This window comes from Macaca mulatta, chromosome 15, assembly GCF_049350105.2.
Source record: "Macaca mulatta isolate MMU2019108-1 chromosome 15, T2T-MMU8v2.0, whole genome shotgun sequence".
NCBI classification, from domain to species: domain Eukaryota; kingdom Metazoa; phylum Chordata; class Mammalia; order Primates; family Cercopithecidae; genus Macaca; species Macaca mulatta.
Window position 1 is genome coordinate 93,580,049 of NC_133420.1, and position 17,751 is coordinate 93,597,799.

The following is a 17,751-nucleotide window of genomic DNA, read 5'->3' on the forward strand; positions in this document are numbered from 1 at the left end:
CTTTGTTCATTTTCACTCTTTTTTCTCTAATCTTGTCTTCTTGCTTTATTTCATTGAGCTGATCTTCAGTCTCTGATATCAGTTCAGATATTGATACATGTGTATGCTTCATGAAGTTCTCGTGCTGTTTTTTTCAGCTCCATCAGGTCATTTATATTCTTCTCTAAACTGGTTATTCTAGTTAGCAATTTGTCTAACCTTTTTTCAAGGTTCTTAGCTTCCTTCCATTGGGTTAGAACATGCTCTTTTAGCTTGGAGGAGTTTGTTATTATCCACCTTCTGAAGTTCTGTCAATTCGTCAAACTCATTTTCTGTCCAGTTCTGTTCCCTTGTTGGCGAGGAGTTGTGATCCTTCGGAGGAGAAGAGGTGATCTGCTTTTTGGAATTTTCAGCCTTTTTGTGCTGGTTTCTCCCCATCTTTGTGGATTTATCTACCTACCTTTGGTCTTTGAAGTTAGTGATCTTCAGCTGGGATCTCTTGACTGGACATCCTTTTTGTTGATGTTGATACTATTCGTTTCTGTTTGGTAGTTTTCCTCCTTACATTCAGGCCTTCTGCTGCAGACTGGCGAAGGCTGCAGAACAGCAAAGATTGCTGCCTGTTCCTTCCTATGGAAGCTTCGTGCCACAGGGGGACCCACCAGATGCCAGCTGGAGCTCTCCTGTATGAGGTGTCTGTTGGCCCCTACTGGGAGGACCAACTTGAGGAGTCAATCTGTCCTTTAGCAGAGCTCAAATGCTGTACTGGGAGATCCACTGCTCTCTTCAGAGCTGCCAGGCAGGGACGTTTAAGTCTGCTGAAGCTGTGCCCACAACTGCCCTTTCCCCAAAGTGCTGTGTCCCAGAGAGGTAGAGGTTTTATCTGTTAGTCCCTGAATGGGACTGCTGTCTTTTTTCAGAGTTGCCATGCCCAGAGAGGAGGGAATCTAGAGAGGCAGTCTGGCCACAGTGGCCTTGCTGAGCTGCAGTGGGCTCCATCCAGTTTGAACTTCCCGGCGGCTTTGTTAACACTGTGAGGGTAAAACTGCCTACTCAAGTCTCAGCAATGGTGGACGCCCCTCCCCTTACCACATTTGAGCATCCCAGGTCGAGCTCAGACTGCTGTGCCAACAATGAGAATTTCAAGCCAGTGGATCTTAGCTTGCTGGGCTCCGTTGCGATGGGACCCGCCAAGCCAGACCCATTGGCTCCCTGGCTTCAGCCCCCTTTCCAGGGGAGTGAATGGTTCTGTCTCACTGGTGTTCCAGGCACCACTGGGGTATGAAAATAAAACTGCGGCTAGCTTGGTGTCTGCCCAAAACAGGCGCCCAGTTTTATGCTGGAAAACCAGGGCCCTGGTGGCATGGGCACTGGAGGGAATCTCCTGGTTTGCGGGACACAAAGACTGTGGGAAAAGCACAGTATCTGGGCTAGACTGCAAGATATAGTCCCTAATGGCTTCCCTTGGCTGGGAAAGGGAGTTCCCCAACCCCTTGTGCTTCCCAGGTAAGGCAACTAACCACCCTGCTTTGGCTTACCCTCACTGGGCTGCACCCACTGTCCAACCAGTCCTAATGAGATGAACCAGGTACCTCAGTTGGAAATGCAGAATTCACCCACCTTCTGTTGATCTTGCTGGGAGCTGCAGACTGGAGTTGCTCCTATTCAGCCATCTTGTCAGCAATCCCAGTTATGGCTCTTAATGTCTCTTTTTAGTTGAAATACTTAGGGATTTTTGGGGTGTATCAGTGTATTTTTTGACACTTCCATATTTGATTTGTAAAAATAAAACATGTTGGTAATAATTTCTTTTCTTTCTCCAACTTGGCTCTACACCATGACCAAATGGAATTTATGCCAGGAATGCAAGGTTGGCTTAATATTAGAAAGTTGGCCAGGCGCGGTGGCACATGCGCACTTTGGAAGGCCAAGGTGGGTGAATTGCTTAAGCCCAGGAATTTGAGACTGGCCTGGACAACATGGCAAAACCTTGACTCTACCAAAAACACAAAAATTAGCAGGGCATGGTGGTGTGTGCTTGTGGGTCCAACTACTATAGAAACTGAGGTAGGAGGATGGCTTGAGCTCAGCAGGTTGAGGCTGCAGCAAGCCGTCAATAATGACTGTGCCACTTCCTTCCAGCATGGGTGACACAGCAAAACTCTGTCTTAAAACAAAAACATTTGAAAACTAGTGTAATGTACCATATTAGTAGAATAAAGGACAAAACCCACATGACTACTTCAATAGATGCAATGTTTGTTGTTGAGTGTTTTTATCATGGGAGGGTTTTGGGTTTTGTAAAAGACAAACTACACAGAAGGGAACATCCTCAACCAGATAAAGGTTATCTATGAAAAACCCACAGCTAGCATCATAATTAGTGATGAAAGAAAGCTTCTCCCTAAGATCAGAAAACAAGGATGTCCACTATTGCCACTTAAGAAGCACTGTACTGGTGGCTCTACCCAGGACAGTGTGGCAGGAGAAAGAAAGAAAAGGCATCCAGATTGAAAAGGAAGAATTTAAACTATCTCTGGTTGTAAACAACATGAACTTCAATGTAGAAAATTCTAAGGAATCCACAAAAAAGAAGTTTGGTGTTGCATAATGCAATGTCAATATACAGAAGCAATTGTATTTATATACACAAACAATCCAAAAACAGAAAATTCCATTTTTTTTTTTACAATAGCATTAATAATGCTTAGGAACATCTAACAAAAGTATGAAACTTACCAAAAACTATAATCCATTGTTAAAAGACCTTAAGCACCCAATAAATGGGTGCACGGGTGCAGCCCAACAAGCGAGAGCTGAAGCAGGGTCGGGCATCACCCCACCTGGGAAGCACAAGGGGGAAGGGAATTCCTTTTCCTAGCCAAAGGAAATTGAGACACACAACACCTGGAAAATCAGGTAACTTCCACCCTAATACTGTGCTTTACCAAGGGTCTTAGCAAACGGCACACCAGGAGATTATATCCCACACCTGGCCTAGAGGGTCCCAAGCCCACAGAGCCTCCGTCATTGCTAGCACAGCAGTCTGAGATCTAACTGCAAGGTGATAGCAAGGCTGGGGGAGGGGCGCCCACCATTGCTGAGGCTTAAGTAGGTAAACAAAGCCACTGGAAACTTGAATTGGGTGGAGCCCACCACAGCTCAAGGAGGCCAGCCTGCCTCTGTAGACTCCTCCTCTGGGGACAGGGCATAGCTAAACAAAAAGCAGCAGAAACCTCGGGAGAGGTAAATGCCCCTGTCTGACAGCTTTGAAGAGAGCAGTGGATCTCCCAGCATGGAGGTTGAGAGCTGAGAACGGACAGACTGCCTGCTCCAGTGGGTCCCTGACCCCTGAGTAGCCTAACTGGGAGACATCCCCCACTAGGTGCAGCCGACACCTCACACCTCACACAGTGGGGTACACCCCGGAGACGAAGCTTCCAGAGCAAGAATCAGACAGCAACACTCACTGTTCAGCAATATTCTATCTTCTGCAGCCTCAGCTGCTGATACCCAGGCAAACAGAGTCTGGAGTGGATCTCAAGCAAACTCTAACAGACCTGCAGCTGAGGGTCCTGATTGTTAGAAGGAAAACTAACAAACAGAAAGGACACCCACACCAAAACCCCATCAGGACGTCACCATCATCAAAGACCAAAGGCAGATAAAACCACAAAGGTGGGGAAAAAGCAGTGCAGAAAAGCTGGAAATTCAAAAAATCAGAGTGCATCTCCCCCTCCAAAGGAACACAACTCATCGCCAACAACAGAACAAAGCTGGACGGAGAATGACTTTGACGAGTCGAGAGAAGAAGGTTTCAGTCGATCAAACTTCTCAGAGCTAAAGGAGGAACTACGTAACCAGTGCAAAGAAACTAAAAACCTTGAAAAAAGATTTGACGAATGGCTAACTAGAATAACCAATGTAGCGAAGTCCTTAAAAGAACTGATAGAGATGAAAACCATAACACGAGAACTATGCGACAAATGCACAAGCTTCAGTAACCGACTCGATCAACTGGAGAAAGAGTATCAGCGATTGAAGAGCAAATGAATGAAAAAGAGACGTCTAGAGAAAAAGAGTATAAAGAAATGAACAAAGTCTCCAAGAAATATGGGATTATGTGAAAAGACCAAATCTACGTCTGATTGGGGTGCCGGAAAGTGAGGGGGAAAATGGAACCAAGTTGGAAAACACTCTGCAGGATATCATCCAGGAGAACTTCCCCGGCCTAGTAAGGCAGGCTAACATTCAAATTGAGGCAATACAGACAATGCCACAAAGATACTCCTCGAGAAGAGCAACAGCAAGACATATAATTGTCAGATTCACCAAAGTTGAAATGAAGGAAAAAATGTTAAGGGCAGCCAGAGAGAAAGGTCAGGTTACACACAAAGGGAAGCCCATCAGACTAACAGCAGATCTCTCGGCAGAAACTCTACAAGCCAGAAGAGAGTGGGGGCCAATATTCAACATTCTTAAAGAAAAGAATTTTCAACCCAGAATTTCATATCCAGCCAAACTAAGTTTTACTAGTGAAGGAGAAATAAAATCCTTTACAGACAGGCAAATGCTTAGAGATTTTGTCACCACCAGGCCTGCCCTACAAGAGCTCCTGAAGGAAGCACTAAACATGGAAAGGAACAACAGGTACCAGCCACTGCAAAAACATGCCAAATTGTAAAGACCATCGATGCTAGGAAGAAACTGCATCAACTAATGAGCAAAACCACCAGCTAATATCATAATGACAGGATTCAATTCACACGTAACAATATTAACCTTCAATGTAAATGGACTTTAGTCCAAAGACTGGCAAATTGGATAAAGAGTCAAGACCCATCAGTTTTCTGTATTCAGGAGACCCATCTCACATGCAGACACACACACAGGCTCAAAATAAAGGGATGGAGGAAGATCTACCAAGCAAATGGAAAACAAAAGCAGGGGTTGCAATCCTAGTCTCTGATAAAACAGACTTTAAACCATGAAAGATCAAAAGAGACAAAGGCCATTACATAATGGTAAAGGGATCAATTCATCAGGAAGAGCTAACTGTCCTAAGTATATATGCACCCAATACAGGAGCACCCAGATTCATAAAGCAAGTTCTTAGAGACTCACAAAGAGACTTAGACTCCCATACAATAATAATGGGAGACTTGAACACCCCACTGTCAACATTAGATCATCGAGACAGAAAGTCAAAAAGGATATCCAGGAATTGAACTCAACTCTGCACCAAGCAGACCTAATAGACATCTACAGAACTCTCCACCCCATATCAACAGAATATACATTCTTCTCAGCACCACATCGCACTTATTCCAAAACTGACCACATAGTTGGAAGTAAAGCACTCCTCAGCAAATGTACAAGAACAGAAATTATAACAAACTGTCTCTCAGACCACAGTGCAATCAGACTAGAACTCAGGACTAAGAAACTCACTTGAAACCGCTCAACTACATGGAAACTGAACAACCTGCTCCTGAATGACTACTGGGTACATAATGAAATGAAGGCAGAAATAAAGACGTTCTTTGAAACCAATGAGAACAAAGATACAACATACCAGAATCTCTGGGACACATTTAAAGCAGTGTGTAGAGGGAAATTTATAGCACTAAATGACCACAAGAGAAAGCAGGAAAGATCTAAAATTGACACCCTAGTATCACAATGAAAAGAACTAGAGAAGCAAGAGCAAACACATTCAAAAGCTAGCAGAAGGCAAGAAATAACTAAGAGCAGAACTGAAGGAGATAGAGACACAAAAAGCCCGCCAAAATAATCAATGAATCCAGGAGCTGGTTTTTTGAAAAGATCAACAAAATTGATAGACCGCTAGCAAGACTAATAAAGAAGAGAGAAGAAACAAATAGATGCAATAAAAAATGATAAAGGGGATATTACCATCGATCCCACACAAATACAAACTACCATCAGAGAATACTATAAACACCTCTACACAAATAAACTAGAAAACCTAGAAGAAAGGGGTAATTTCCTGGACACTTACACTCTCCCAAGACTAAACCAGGAAAAAGTTGAATCCCTGAATAGACCAGTAGCAGGCTCTGAAATTGAGGCAATAGTTAATAGCCTACTAACCAAAAAAAGTCCAGGACCAGACAGATTCACAGCCAAATTCTACCAGAGGTACAAGGAGGCATTACTACCATTCCTTCTGAAACTATTCCAATCAATAGAAAAAGAGGGAATCCTCCCTAACTCATTTTATGAGGCCAACATCATCCAACATCATCCTGATACCAAAGCCTGACAGAGATACAACAAAAAAGAATTTTAGACCAATATCCCTGATGAACATCGATGCAAAAATCCTCTATAAAATACTGGCAAACCAAATCCAGCAGCACATCAAAAAGCTTATCCACCATGATCAAGTGGGCTTCATCCCTGGGATGCAAGGCTGGCTCAACATACGCAAATCAATAAACGTAATCCAGCATATAAACAGAACCAAAGACAAAAACCACATGATTATCTCAACAGATGCAGAAAAAGCCTTGACAGAATTCAACAGCCCTTCATGCTAAAAACTCTCAATAAATTCGGTATTGATGGGACGTATCTCAAAATAATAAGAGCTATTTATGACAAACACAGCCAATATCATACTGAATGGGCAAAAACTGGAAGCATTCCCTTCGAAAAGTGGCACAAGACAGGGATGTCCTCTCTCACCACTCCTATTGAACAATGTTGGAAATTCTGGCTAGGGCAGTCAGGCAAGAGAAAGAAATCAAGGGTATTCAGTTAGGAAAAGAAGAAGTCAAATTGTCCCTGTTTGCAGATGACATGATTGTATATTTAGAAAACCCCATCATCTCAGCCCTAAATCTCAAGCTGATAAGCAACTTCAGTAAAGTCTCAGGATACAAAATCAATGTGCACAAATCACAAGCATTCTTATACACCAGTAACAAACAGAGAGCCAAATCATGAATGAACTCCCATTCACAACAGCTTCAAAGAGAATAAAATACTTAGGAATCCAACTTACAAGGGATGTAAAGGATCTCTTCAAGGAGAACTGCAAACCACTGCTCAATGAAATAAAAGAGAACACAAACAAATGGAAGAATATACCATGCTCATGATAGGAAGAATCAATATTGTGAAAATGGCCATACTGCCCAAGGTAATTTATAGATTCAATGCCATCCTCATTAAGCTACCAATGACTTTCTTCACAGAATGGGAAAAAACTGCTTTAAAGTTCATATGGAACCAAAAAAGACCCTGCATTGACAAGGCAATCCTAAGCCGAAAGAACCAAAGCTGGAGGCATCAAGCTACCTGACTTCAAACTATACTACAAGGCTACAGTAACCAAAACACCATGGTAGTGGTACCAAAACAGTGATACAGACCAATGGAACAGAACACAGCCCTCAGAAATAATACCACACATGTACAGCCATCTGATCTTTGACAAACCTGTCAAAAACAAGAAATGGGGAAAAGATTCCCTATTTAATAAACGGTGCTGGGAACATGGGCTAGCCATAAGTAGAAAGCTGAAACTGGATCCTTTCCTTACTCCTTATACGAAAATTAATTCAAGATGGATTAGAGACTTAAATGTTAGACCTAAAACCATAAAAACCCTAGAAGAAAACGTAGGTAATACCATTCAGGACATAGACATGGGCAAGCACTTCATGTCTGAAACACCAAAAGCAATGGCAACAAAAGCCAAAATTGACAAATGGGATCTCATTAAATTAAAGAGCTTCTGCACAGCAAAAGAAACTACCATCAGAGTGAACAGGCAACCTACAGAATGGGAGAACATTTTTGCAATCGACTCATCTGACAAAGGGCTAATATCCAGAACCTATAAATAACTCAATCAAATTTACAAGAAAACAACCCCATCAAAAAGTGGGCAAAGGATATGAACAGACACTTCTCAAAAGAAGACATTCATACAGCCAACAGACACATGAAAAAATGCTCATCATCACTGGCCATCAGAGAAATGCAAATCAAAACCACAATGAGATACCATCTCACACCAGTTGAAATGGCAATCATTAAAAAGTCAGGAAACAACAGGTGCTGGAGAGGATGTGGAGAAACAGGAACACTTTTACACTGTTGGTGGGACTGTAAACCAGTTTAACCATTGTGGAAGACCAGTGTAGCAATTCCTCAAGGATCTAGAACTAGAAATACCATTCGACCCAGCCATCCCATTAATGGGGATATACCCAAAGGATCATAAGTCATGCTGCTATGAAGACACATGCACACGTATGTTTATTGTGGCACTATTCACAATGGGAAAGACTTGGAATCAACCCAAATGTCCATCAGTGACAGACTGGATTAAGAAAATGTGGCACATATACACCATGGAATACTATGCAGCCATAAAAAAGGATGAGTTTGTGTCCTTTGTAGGGACATGGATGCAGCTGGAAACCATCATTCTGAGCCAATTATCGCAAGAACAGAAAACCAAATACCGCATGTTCTCACTCATAGGTGGGAATTGAACAATGAGATCACTTGGACACAGGAAGGGGAACATCACACACTGGGTCCTATTGTGGGGAGGGGATAGCGGGGAGGGATAGCATTAGGAGATATACCTAATATAAATGATGTTAATGGGTGCAGCACACCAACATGGCACATGTATACATATGTAACAAACCTGCATATTGTGCACATGTACCCTAGAACTTAAAGTATAATAATAATAAATTCTGAGCTCATTTATAATAAATTCAGTTTTTCAAAAAAAGAAACGCAATAAATGGAAAGACATCTCACGTTCATGGACTGGAAGACTTAATATGGCAATATTCTCCACATTGCTTTTTGTCATGAATACAACGCTTATGAAAATCCCAACTGCCTTTATTTTAGTATGGAAATTGACAAGCTGATCCTAAAATTCATATGGAAATACAAGAGACCTAGAATAGCCAAAACAGCCTAGAAGAAAAAAACTTAGGACTCCCACTTTCAAAATTTCCTACAAAGCAACAGAAATCAAGGCAATGTGGTATTGGCATAAGATATAGATCAGCCTGATACAATTAAGAGTCTATAAATAAACCCATACATCTATAGTTTTTTGACAATGGGAAAAAAATCTTTTCCATAAATGGTGCTCTGACAATTGAATAGCAATATGTTAGATGAAGTCAGATCTCTCTTTCATACCATATACGAAGATTAACACAAAATGGATCAAGACCTAAATGTAGGAGATACAACTATAAAATTCTTAAAACTTAGTCATAAATATTCATAACCCTGGATTAGGCACAAGCAACCGAAGAAAAAATAAGTTGGACTTAAAATGAAAAAGTGTTTAAAACGACACTATCAAGAAAGTGAAATGATTGAGAGTCTGTGTGATTGTAATCACATGGTGACAACACTCAATCAGACCTCTGTTGTATTCTCACCAATTTGTTTTTTTTTTAAGCAGTATTTAATGGGTACATTTTAGAGTCTTCCATTTTGTGTGGAATTAGGGGAGCTTCAAATGCTGTAATTAACATTTAAACAAAAAAAACTTGAATATTGAAACCTAAAAAAGTGAAAAGCCCACAGAATGAAGAAATACTTGCAATTTATATGTACATAAGAGTACTATTCAGAATATATAAAGAACTACAGCAAATCAACAATGAAATGACCTAATGAAACAGACATTTTTCTTCAAAAATAGGCAAATGGCTAATAATCCTATGAGAAGATGTACATTAACCATTAAGTAAATGAAAATCTAAACTATGGTGAGATACTACTTCATATACAACTTGGATGGCTACAGCCAAAATAAACAGCATGTTTTGATGCCAAGAAGTGAGATAGAAAAGTCCATATACTGTATGTTTCCATTTACATGAAATGTCCAGGATAAGCAAATCTGAAAGCATATTTAGGAAAATGGGAAAAAGTCAAAGTACTTTTTAATCCCACTTATTAGAAATGACGCCTAGGTTCCTCTATACTTACATGTAAAATTTTGTTTGCTTGGTAGGTATCTTATGGTATATATAATTTTCTGTCATTCCTTCATTATATTTTGAACATTTTCCATGTCATCAACATGGGCTGTTTCCTCCAATATTTTATTGTCAGGCATCTAGGATGTTGCCAACTCTTGATGCTCTCATTCTAAATCTACATATAAATAAATATTTTAAAATTTTATTTTTATTTATTTATTTATTTTTGGGACGGAGTCTCACTCTGTCGCCCAGGCTGGAGTGCAGTGGCTGGATCTCAGCTCACTGCAATCTCCGCCTCTCGGGTTCAAGCCATTCTCCTGCCTCAGCCTCTCGAGCAGCTGGGACTACAGGCGCCCGCCACCACACCCGGCTAATTTTTTGTATTTTTTAGTAGAGATGGGGTTTCACCGTGTTAGCCAGGATGGTCTCGATCTCCTGACCTCGTGTTCCGCCCGTCTCGGCCTCCCAAAGTGCTGGGATTACAGGCTTGAGCCACCGTGCCCGGCCTAAATAAATATTTTAAATAAATCTGTCTGAATTTCATTTCATAAGGAAAATTCTAAGAAGCAGAATTATATAATGAAAAGATGATTTTTGTGGCTTTTGTTAACCTGAGATGATGAATAAACCAAAGTTTGTGTAATGGTTTTATTGCCCTTTATCAAGGGGAAAAAAATACACATTACAGAAATAGCAGCAACTTTAATTACAAGCAAAGGTTGATTTTATTCCCACACCCCAATGACTTCTTCTTTTGGTTTCAGCAAATAATTTATTAATAAATGCATCTAGTAAACCTCAAATAGTTATACCGAATATTTAAATTCATTGGCTAAAATTATGGCTTAAACAGTTGATATGTGAACCAAACAACACAACAAAATAAAAATGGGTTTTTAAAAATTAAAGTATATAACAAATAAATTACCAAATTTTCTGTGAACCTGCCAACCTTCTTGCCTTGGGGCCTCCTATCTCTATTAGTTGTAAAAGAATATTGTATAAAAGAAAAGATTCATTCACGGCCTAACCCACAGGAATACAGTTACCTTACTGGTGCCCTGCTTTCAAGAATGTGAGATGAACTCAGCAGCACAGTGTTTTATTTCAGATACTTGAAAAGATCACAGCTCTTTATAATGGTAAATCATTTTTATTGACTGAATGTTCACACCAAACACAAAAGCAATGCTGGTTCTTCTCCTTAATGGACTAGGACAGGAGAAGAGAGTTGTTTAGTTTCTTGCTGGGCTGCATGTACTCACATGCAAAACATTATCTTAAGATTCAGGGAAAGGTGGTTTGAAATAAAGACTTAAATAAAAATAGCACCAGAAGGACCAGGTACCAATAATCACATACTCCACCCATTCGGAAGTTTTATTTTATGAAATATTATTGCACTTGTAATGTAAAAAGTAAATGATAGTAAATTACCCAACTCAGTAATTTTAAATACTTTGATGCATTCTGAACTAAGCAGTTTCAAAATGGTTTTGAGTTTCTCTTCAAAGGAAACGTGGCTAAGACAACTAAATCTAGCCATTTACTTTAAAAAGCAAGGAGAGAGGACCAAGTTTTGTTTCTAAACTACAATTGCACTATGAGAAAAGAGGCTGTTTTAGATAGTGGTACGAATTTGGTCCACATCAAATACATCGTTATTATAAAAATAAACAAGTTTGTTTTTTGTAAAAAATAACATTGCATTCCTTGTTCAAATTGCACAGTACAAACAAGCTGTCTTAATACTGTTATAAGGTAATTAGAATTACATACAGTGGATGGGTGTTTAATCTAAAGCAATTAAGGAGTATGCAGTTGTTTTCATAATGTATGAAAACAAATTTAAGTCATTTCTAGAATTACATAAAATATTTTAAGTTTACAATGAAGAATGTATTCTTTACACACTAATTTTTAGTAGCCGTGATAATACAGGATTCAGCAGTCTATTTACATAGAAGTCCATCTTTATTCAATTTACAAAAGCAATAAATAAGAAACTACGTTAATTTGCACAAAACCTGCTGCATTTCATGATCAGTGTGACCATTTCTGTTACTTCATGACCAAGCCAATAAACCTGTCTTCCTCAGTTTTGCAGAGGAGCAAGCCCTGTCTTTGTATGTGTAGACATGCAGAATCCAGCATTAAAACCTTGCAAATTATAATACAAGTCCTAAAAATATGAACAGTGCCTTTGAGTATATTTACACAAGAGTATTCACAAAAAGATACTGTTCTTTAATACAAAATAGTTTAGTGGTATCTAACAGCATAATTGAGAAGAACCCCCCTCAGACCTCTGCCCACATTGATCTAATGAGAATCAAGCTTGCTAAAACAAGCACATTAACTCATAGGTAAATAGCTTCCATCAATTCTGGACTGGGACTTAACTGGCTAGTAAAGCCAAGGAGAATGTTTCCATCACACTGGCACATACTGTGCCCCAGGGTAGGTATCTATTCAGGAGGACTGATTAAGGAGTCCAGCTCTATCCAAGGGAGCAAACAGGTAGCTCAAGTACCTGATAAACTACAGCAAGCACCTTAGCATTTATTTTTTAAAAAGCAGTCTGGACATAATGCAGAACTGGGAAACGTGAGAAGATGTAAGTAGTGAAAAAGTAAGCTCACCTGGGGCAAAACAATTCCTGTGGTTTAAAAGCTACCAACCTTTGAGTAAAACCAAAATATTCTCATGTACATCTGTACAATACTTTTCACTGCAGCTTAAAAATTTTTTATTAAAGATGCTTTTTATCACATTTTTATGGAGTCAAAAAGATTTCTTAGACAAGAAAGAATTATTTAAAATCTAATAATACTTACCAAAGAGTCTCTGAACTGAGTTCTCCTGTTAAATCATCGAACTGTGTTACAACGTACTGAGTTGCACGCTGCTGCTAATTAATACTGCCCCTTTGTGACGGAACCTCGCTGTTGTTAGGACACAGAACAGTCATAAGTCCCATCCTGAAAAGGTTCTTCCTCCTCTGCTTGGGCTGTGTCCTCCTCTTTCCGGCTGACCATACTGCTGCTTCCAGCTTCTCCCTGGGGGATGCTTCCATGGCTGGAGGAGCCTCTGCTCTCCTCTGCCCGGGGGCTAGTCTGTTCAGGAGTCTTACCCACAGTTACTGGCTGGAAGGCATCTGGCTGAACCTGCTCTTCTGTTATCTCACTGAGCTTCTGCAGTTGTGGCTTAATGATGTTTAAAAATGGCTTATATCCAGGACTATGTAGAGAAAAAAAAATTAGCTCCTCTGCCATAATTCAAAAGGTTTGGTAGAATGTTACGGGTGAACTTCTACTAAACATTGATATGATAAGGACAATGATAGATTAGGAGGGGAGATAGGAGGCAAAGAAGGTAGGGAGGAAGGGCTTCTTGGGTGTCCTGCCCAGCAGAGGGGGTTACACATTGCATAAGCCTTAGGCTTAAGTTTCTAAGCACTAGGGGCAAAGGCTGATGTTTTAGAACTAGTATTAAAACTAAAAATTATATTTTACAATTGAAAGGCCAACAGGAGCTTAGACTTGAAAAAGGACCTTCAGACAACATTTAACCTAAATGCATTTAGCAATTAAGGAAAACCAGATCCAAGTAAGGGAATTAACTAGCTCTGAATACACACATAACTGGTAATAAAGACAGGGCTAGAGTCCAAGGCTCTTAACTGCCACCACAACTCTAATTTGGATTTGCTTGTAACTGTCATGGAATGTTAAATTCACATGGACCTTAACTTTGAATCTTTTCAAGTAGATATTTTTAGACTATTGCTTTAAATTCCACAGGGCTGCAAATCTGAAGTTCCAGTCTAATTCTAAGCTCATTTGCACTGCATCAATCTTAAGTCAGTGATACACATTCACACTATAAATTATACACTGACCAACAGTGTAACTTTATTTGATGGATATTCATTTAAATAGCTGGGTATAGAATGATTATTAAAGAAAGTAGCTTAAAAATGAACATAAATAATATATAATAAAATAAAATACATGAACCATAACTAAGCCTTAATGTGAAAGGACAGGATTCACCAAAAGACATGGAAGGACACCAATCCTAAGGAAAGCAGCACTTACCAGTCTGTCGAGGCCCATCGGTCTACTGCATGTAGCCCTGTCTTTATGTTCTGTAACATCTCTCCATCTACCTCTGAAGACTGTGTAATAACCAAAATCTGATTGATTATTGAAGATTCTCTAAGAATCAGGCCTATAACAATGCACCAGTCCAGGCACCCTGCCTCCATGAAAATGTGTAGCAAATATCTAAATATAAGCAGAAACAAAATGATTTATGCTAAGCAGGCTCTATAAGATGTACAGAAGTACAATGATTCTTAGGAAAGTAGCCCCATACCTATTTGCCCAAATACTCTGAGTAGGCATTCTGTGATTTCAAATAGCCAAGAAACTCACCGAAGCTGGACCTGGGATTTATGAGGCCCTTTACTGGCCAACTCCATGGAAATGTGCTCCAGCTCTGACTGAGTTAAACTGAGTGTAGAGAAATTTTCATCCACCATCGTCCACTCTCCATCCACCATGGAGCTACTTTCAGTCAAGTCTGTGGCTGAACCAATACTGCATTCATCACCTGATGAAGAATTGCCAAAAGTTACAAACCAGCTTCTTGGAGAAAATATATTTTCTTTTAATTTTAAATATTAGCTGTTCCTCAGATGTTGATTTCTCAGACTCTTGAAACTAAAACATGAAATCCATGGCTAAAATTACCATGTGAACATAGAAGATATTTAAAGAAAGAATTAGATAACCAGACATTATGTACCTTTAGATGGAAAAACATACTACCACCACCTATGAAGCAGTCTTCTCCAGCTCCCTCAGCAAAATCTAGCTAGAATTTGACCAAGTCTTTACATTCAGCTACTAATTTACAGGAAATACAGAGGAAACTGTTCAACTAAACCATGAAGATGTAATAAGCAAAATCATTATTGTGAGAAAATCCACAAAATCAAATTTCTTCCATGAATAAACTGCAAGGAAGGGAAAAGGAGATGGTGGGGGAACATCCACTTGAGAATTAAGAACACAATCACAATATGTGAACCTTACTTAAATCTTGACCTATACAAAATTTTGATGTTTATGAAAATTAGAAATCTGAATACTTATTGGATATTTGATGGTATCAAGGAATCATCAAATTTTTATAGGGATGATAATGGTATTTCGGTCATAATTCTTCAAGAGTCCTTGTAGGAAAAATACTGAAATATTTATAGCTAATATATTATGGATTTTCTTCAGTTAATACAAGAGGGGGAGGTACACCAAACAAGTGTGGCCATTAGTGATGTAAGCTGAGTGACGGCCACATGGGGGAAGGAGGGGAACCCCACTATATTATCTCTACTTTTTAATATATTTGAAATTATCTCTTTAAAAAAGTTTCGTAAAGTAATGGTACCATCCCACAACCATTAGGATGACTACTATCAAAAAACTGAAAGTGAGTGTTGGTGAGATGTGGAGAAAATAGAACCCTTGTCCACTGCTGAGAATATAAAATGGTGCAATTGCTATGAGAAACATTATGGCAATTCCTCAAAAAAACTGCAAGTAGAATTGTGACCCAGCAGTCCCATTTCTGGATATATACACCCAAAAGAACTGAAAACAGTCTCACAGAAATATTATATACCCACGTTCATAGCAGCATAATTCACAATAGCCAAAACTAAAAGCAACCCAAGTGTCCATCATCATCCGAATACACAAAACATGGTTTCTGCATACAAATGAATAAAACATGCTCCAACACAGATGAACGTGAGGACATTATGCTAAGTGAAATAAGCTGGTCACAAAAAGACAAACACTATATGATTTCCTTATATGAAGTACCTAGAACAGTCAAATTCAGAGAGAGAAAAAATAAAATGGTGGTTGCCAGTGGCTGGGGGAAGAAGGATGGGGAGTTGTTATTAAATAACATATACAGAGTTTTCATTTTGAAGATGAAGAGCGTTCTGGAGGTTGATTGCAGAACAATGTGGGTGTAACACTACAAACTTCGCTTAAAAATGGTTAGGCTGTTAAATTGTGTATTCTACCACAATTTTTTTAAAAAAACTGATGAGATCTGTAAGCCTCCTCACATAGCAGAAGCTCAGGTAATAGTGATGGCAGACTGATAATCAAACATTAGACAAATGCCTGGTCACTAAAAAACCAAAAACTTCAATTGTTGTTTAAGCTCCTATACTGTATAACCCTATGCCAATACACATTGCTTCAAAAGCTCTTCAGTTTGTAATTTACCCATTACTATAGAGCAGAGGTTGGTGTACATTTTTTTGTAAAAGGGCCAGATAGTAAATATTACAAGCTTTTAAGACCAAGAGGCAAAATCAAGGATATTATGTAGGAACTTATATAGCAAGAGCAAAAGCAAATGTCCACAAATTTTTAAGAAATAAAAAACCTTACCTCCTCACATATTCCAAAAGAAAAAGAAATAAAAAATATAAAAATGATAATGGAGTAAAATTTTTTATGATCCACATCTAATTACGATAAAAATGGAATTCTTTATATGAGGATAACACATTTTGCTTATTTGGAGCTCAAAGTGTTTCCTTATCAGCAAAACTGATTTACAAAGATTCATCTATTGATCTGTACTATTTATTTTGTTCACGTAAAATAAATATGGCAAAGTACAGTCAAGGCCAATTTGGCCTTGTTCTACAAACTGTCTACCTCTCCAGTGGATACAAATGGTTAATCCTCCATCACGACAGAAAAAGAGTGAAGGTCGATCTCTGAAGTGCTGTAGCACATAAACTTTCTTCAAAGGAACTGAAGAACAGCCAGGACTTAAAATGACATTTACCTTTATTAGATAAAGGTGACAAGAAGGCATCTTGCATCTGTGGTCCATGGGATGAAGCTGTGTCTATCTCATGATGGGTGGGGCCAATGTTGGTGAGCCAGCTCTGACTTCGCTGGATGTTGGAGATGCCAGCATCCATCTCAAGGTTTAAAAATGGGTCAGCTGATTGAGACTTTAACAGCTGCTCTCCCACTGCAGAGTGGGTCCGAAAACAAAAAATGGAGGAAGAAACTCAAGATGCACGCACTGACATTTTCAGTTCAGCTCTTTTAGCTTCCCCCATGTGCCTACTCAATAAGAACAGTTTAAAGGCAATTACTGTCTTACACTGTATCAGCCACCCCAAAACTAGAGACGTGGGATTGTGTAACAATGAACTGACCATACAATGCCACCTAACAGTTATATCATTGTATCTCTTACTGGAGCTAGGCAAAACTTTATTATGTTGATCTTCTAAGTGATTTGCTTTGGTTCTTAAGATAACATGAAGTTTCTAAATGCCAACGTTAAAAGTTTTGGTTTCAATATTCATAAATAATAATTAGAACAGTCTTCATAAAAAGACCTGAATTTAAAAACTTTAAACTTTTCTTTCACCAAAATATACATTTTCAGTTTGTCCTCTCCTACTTTAGAAGGTGGCCTTTACTGTTCCCCTCGAGTGAGTTCTGTCAGCTTATTTTGAGGTCCATGTCTATCTGATTCCAGAACTCTTTCCCACAATAACATAAGCATGGTAGCTTTTATATTCAGGCAGTTCTCAACTTTTTTATAATCCAAGAATGATTAGATTTTTCAATTAGACTTCAAGGTCACAAGACTTAGAGACATAGGTTCTACTTTATTTACATCCTTGGTCAAATAGTTGGCATTCCAA

At 39.1% G+C, this 17,751-nt stretch overlaps 1 protein-coding gene across 6 annotated transcripts in view; it reads right to left on the reverse strand.

Annotated features, from left to right (window-relative positions):
• Positions 1-10,620: 10,620 nt before the first annotated feature.
• The window catches only part of RIC1 (RIC1 homolog, RAB6A GEF complex partner 1), a 153,682-nt gene continuing 146,551 nt past the window's right edge, over positions 10,621-17,751 (reverse strand). For all 6 annotated transcript variants that reach the window (XM_077966120.1, XM_015117722.3, XM_015117724.3 and 3 more), the window contains 4 exons: positions 16,872-17,063; positions 14,426-14,603; positions 14,087-14,275; positions 10,621-13,226 (listed from right to left, as the gene is read on the reverse strand). In XM_077966120.1, the coding sequence (XP_077822246.1) occupies positions 12,938-13,226; positions 14,087-14,275; positions 14,426-14,603; positions 16,872-17,063 (848 nt within the window). In that variant the 3' untranslated portion in view covers positions 10,621-12,937. The remainder of the gene's footprint in view (positions 13,227-14,086; positions 14,276-14,425; positions 14,604-16,871; positions 17,064-17,751) is intronic.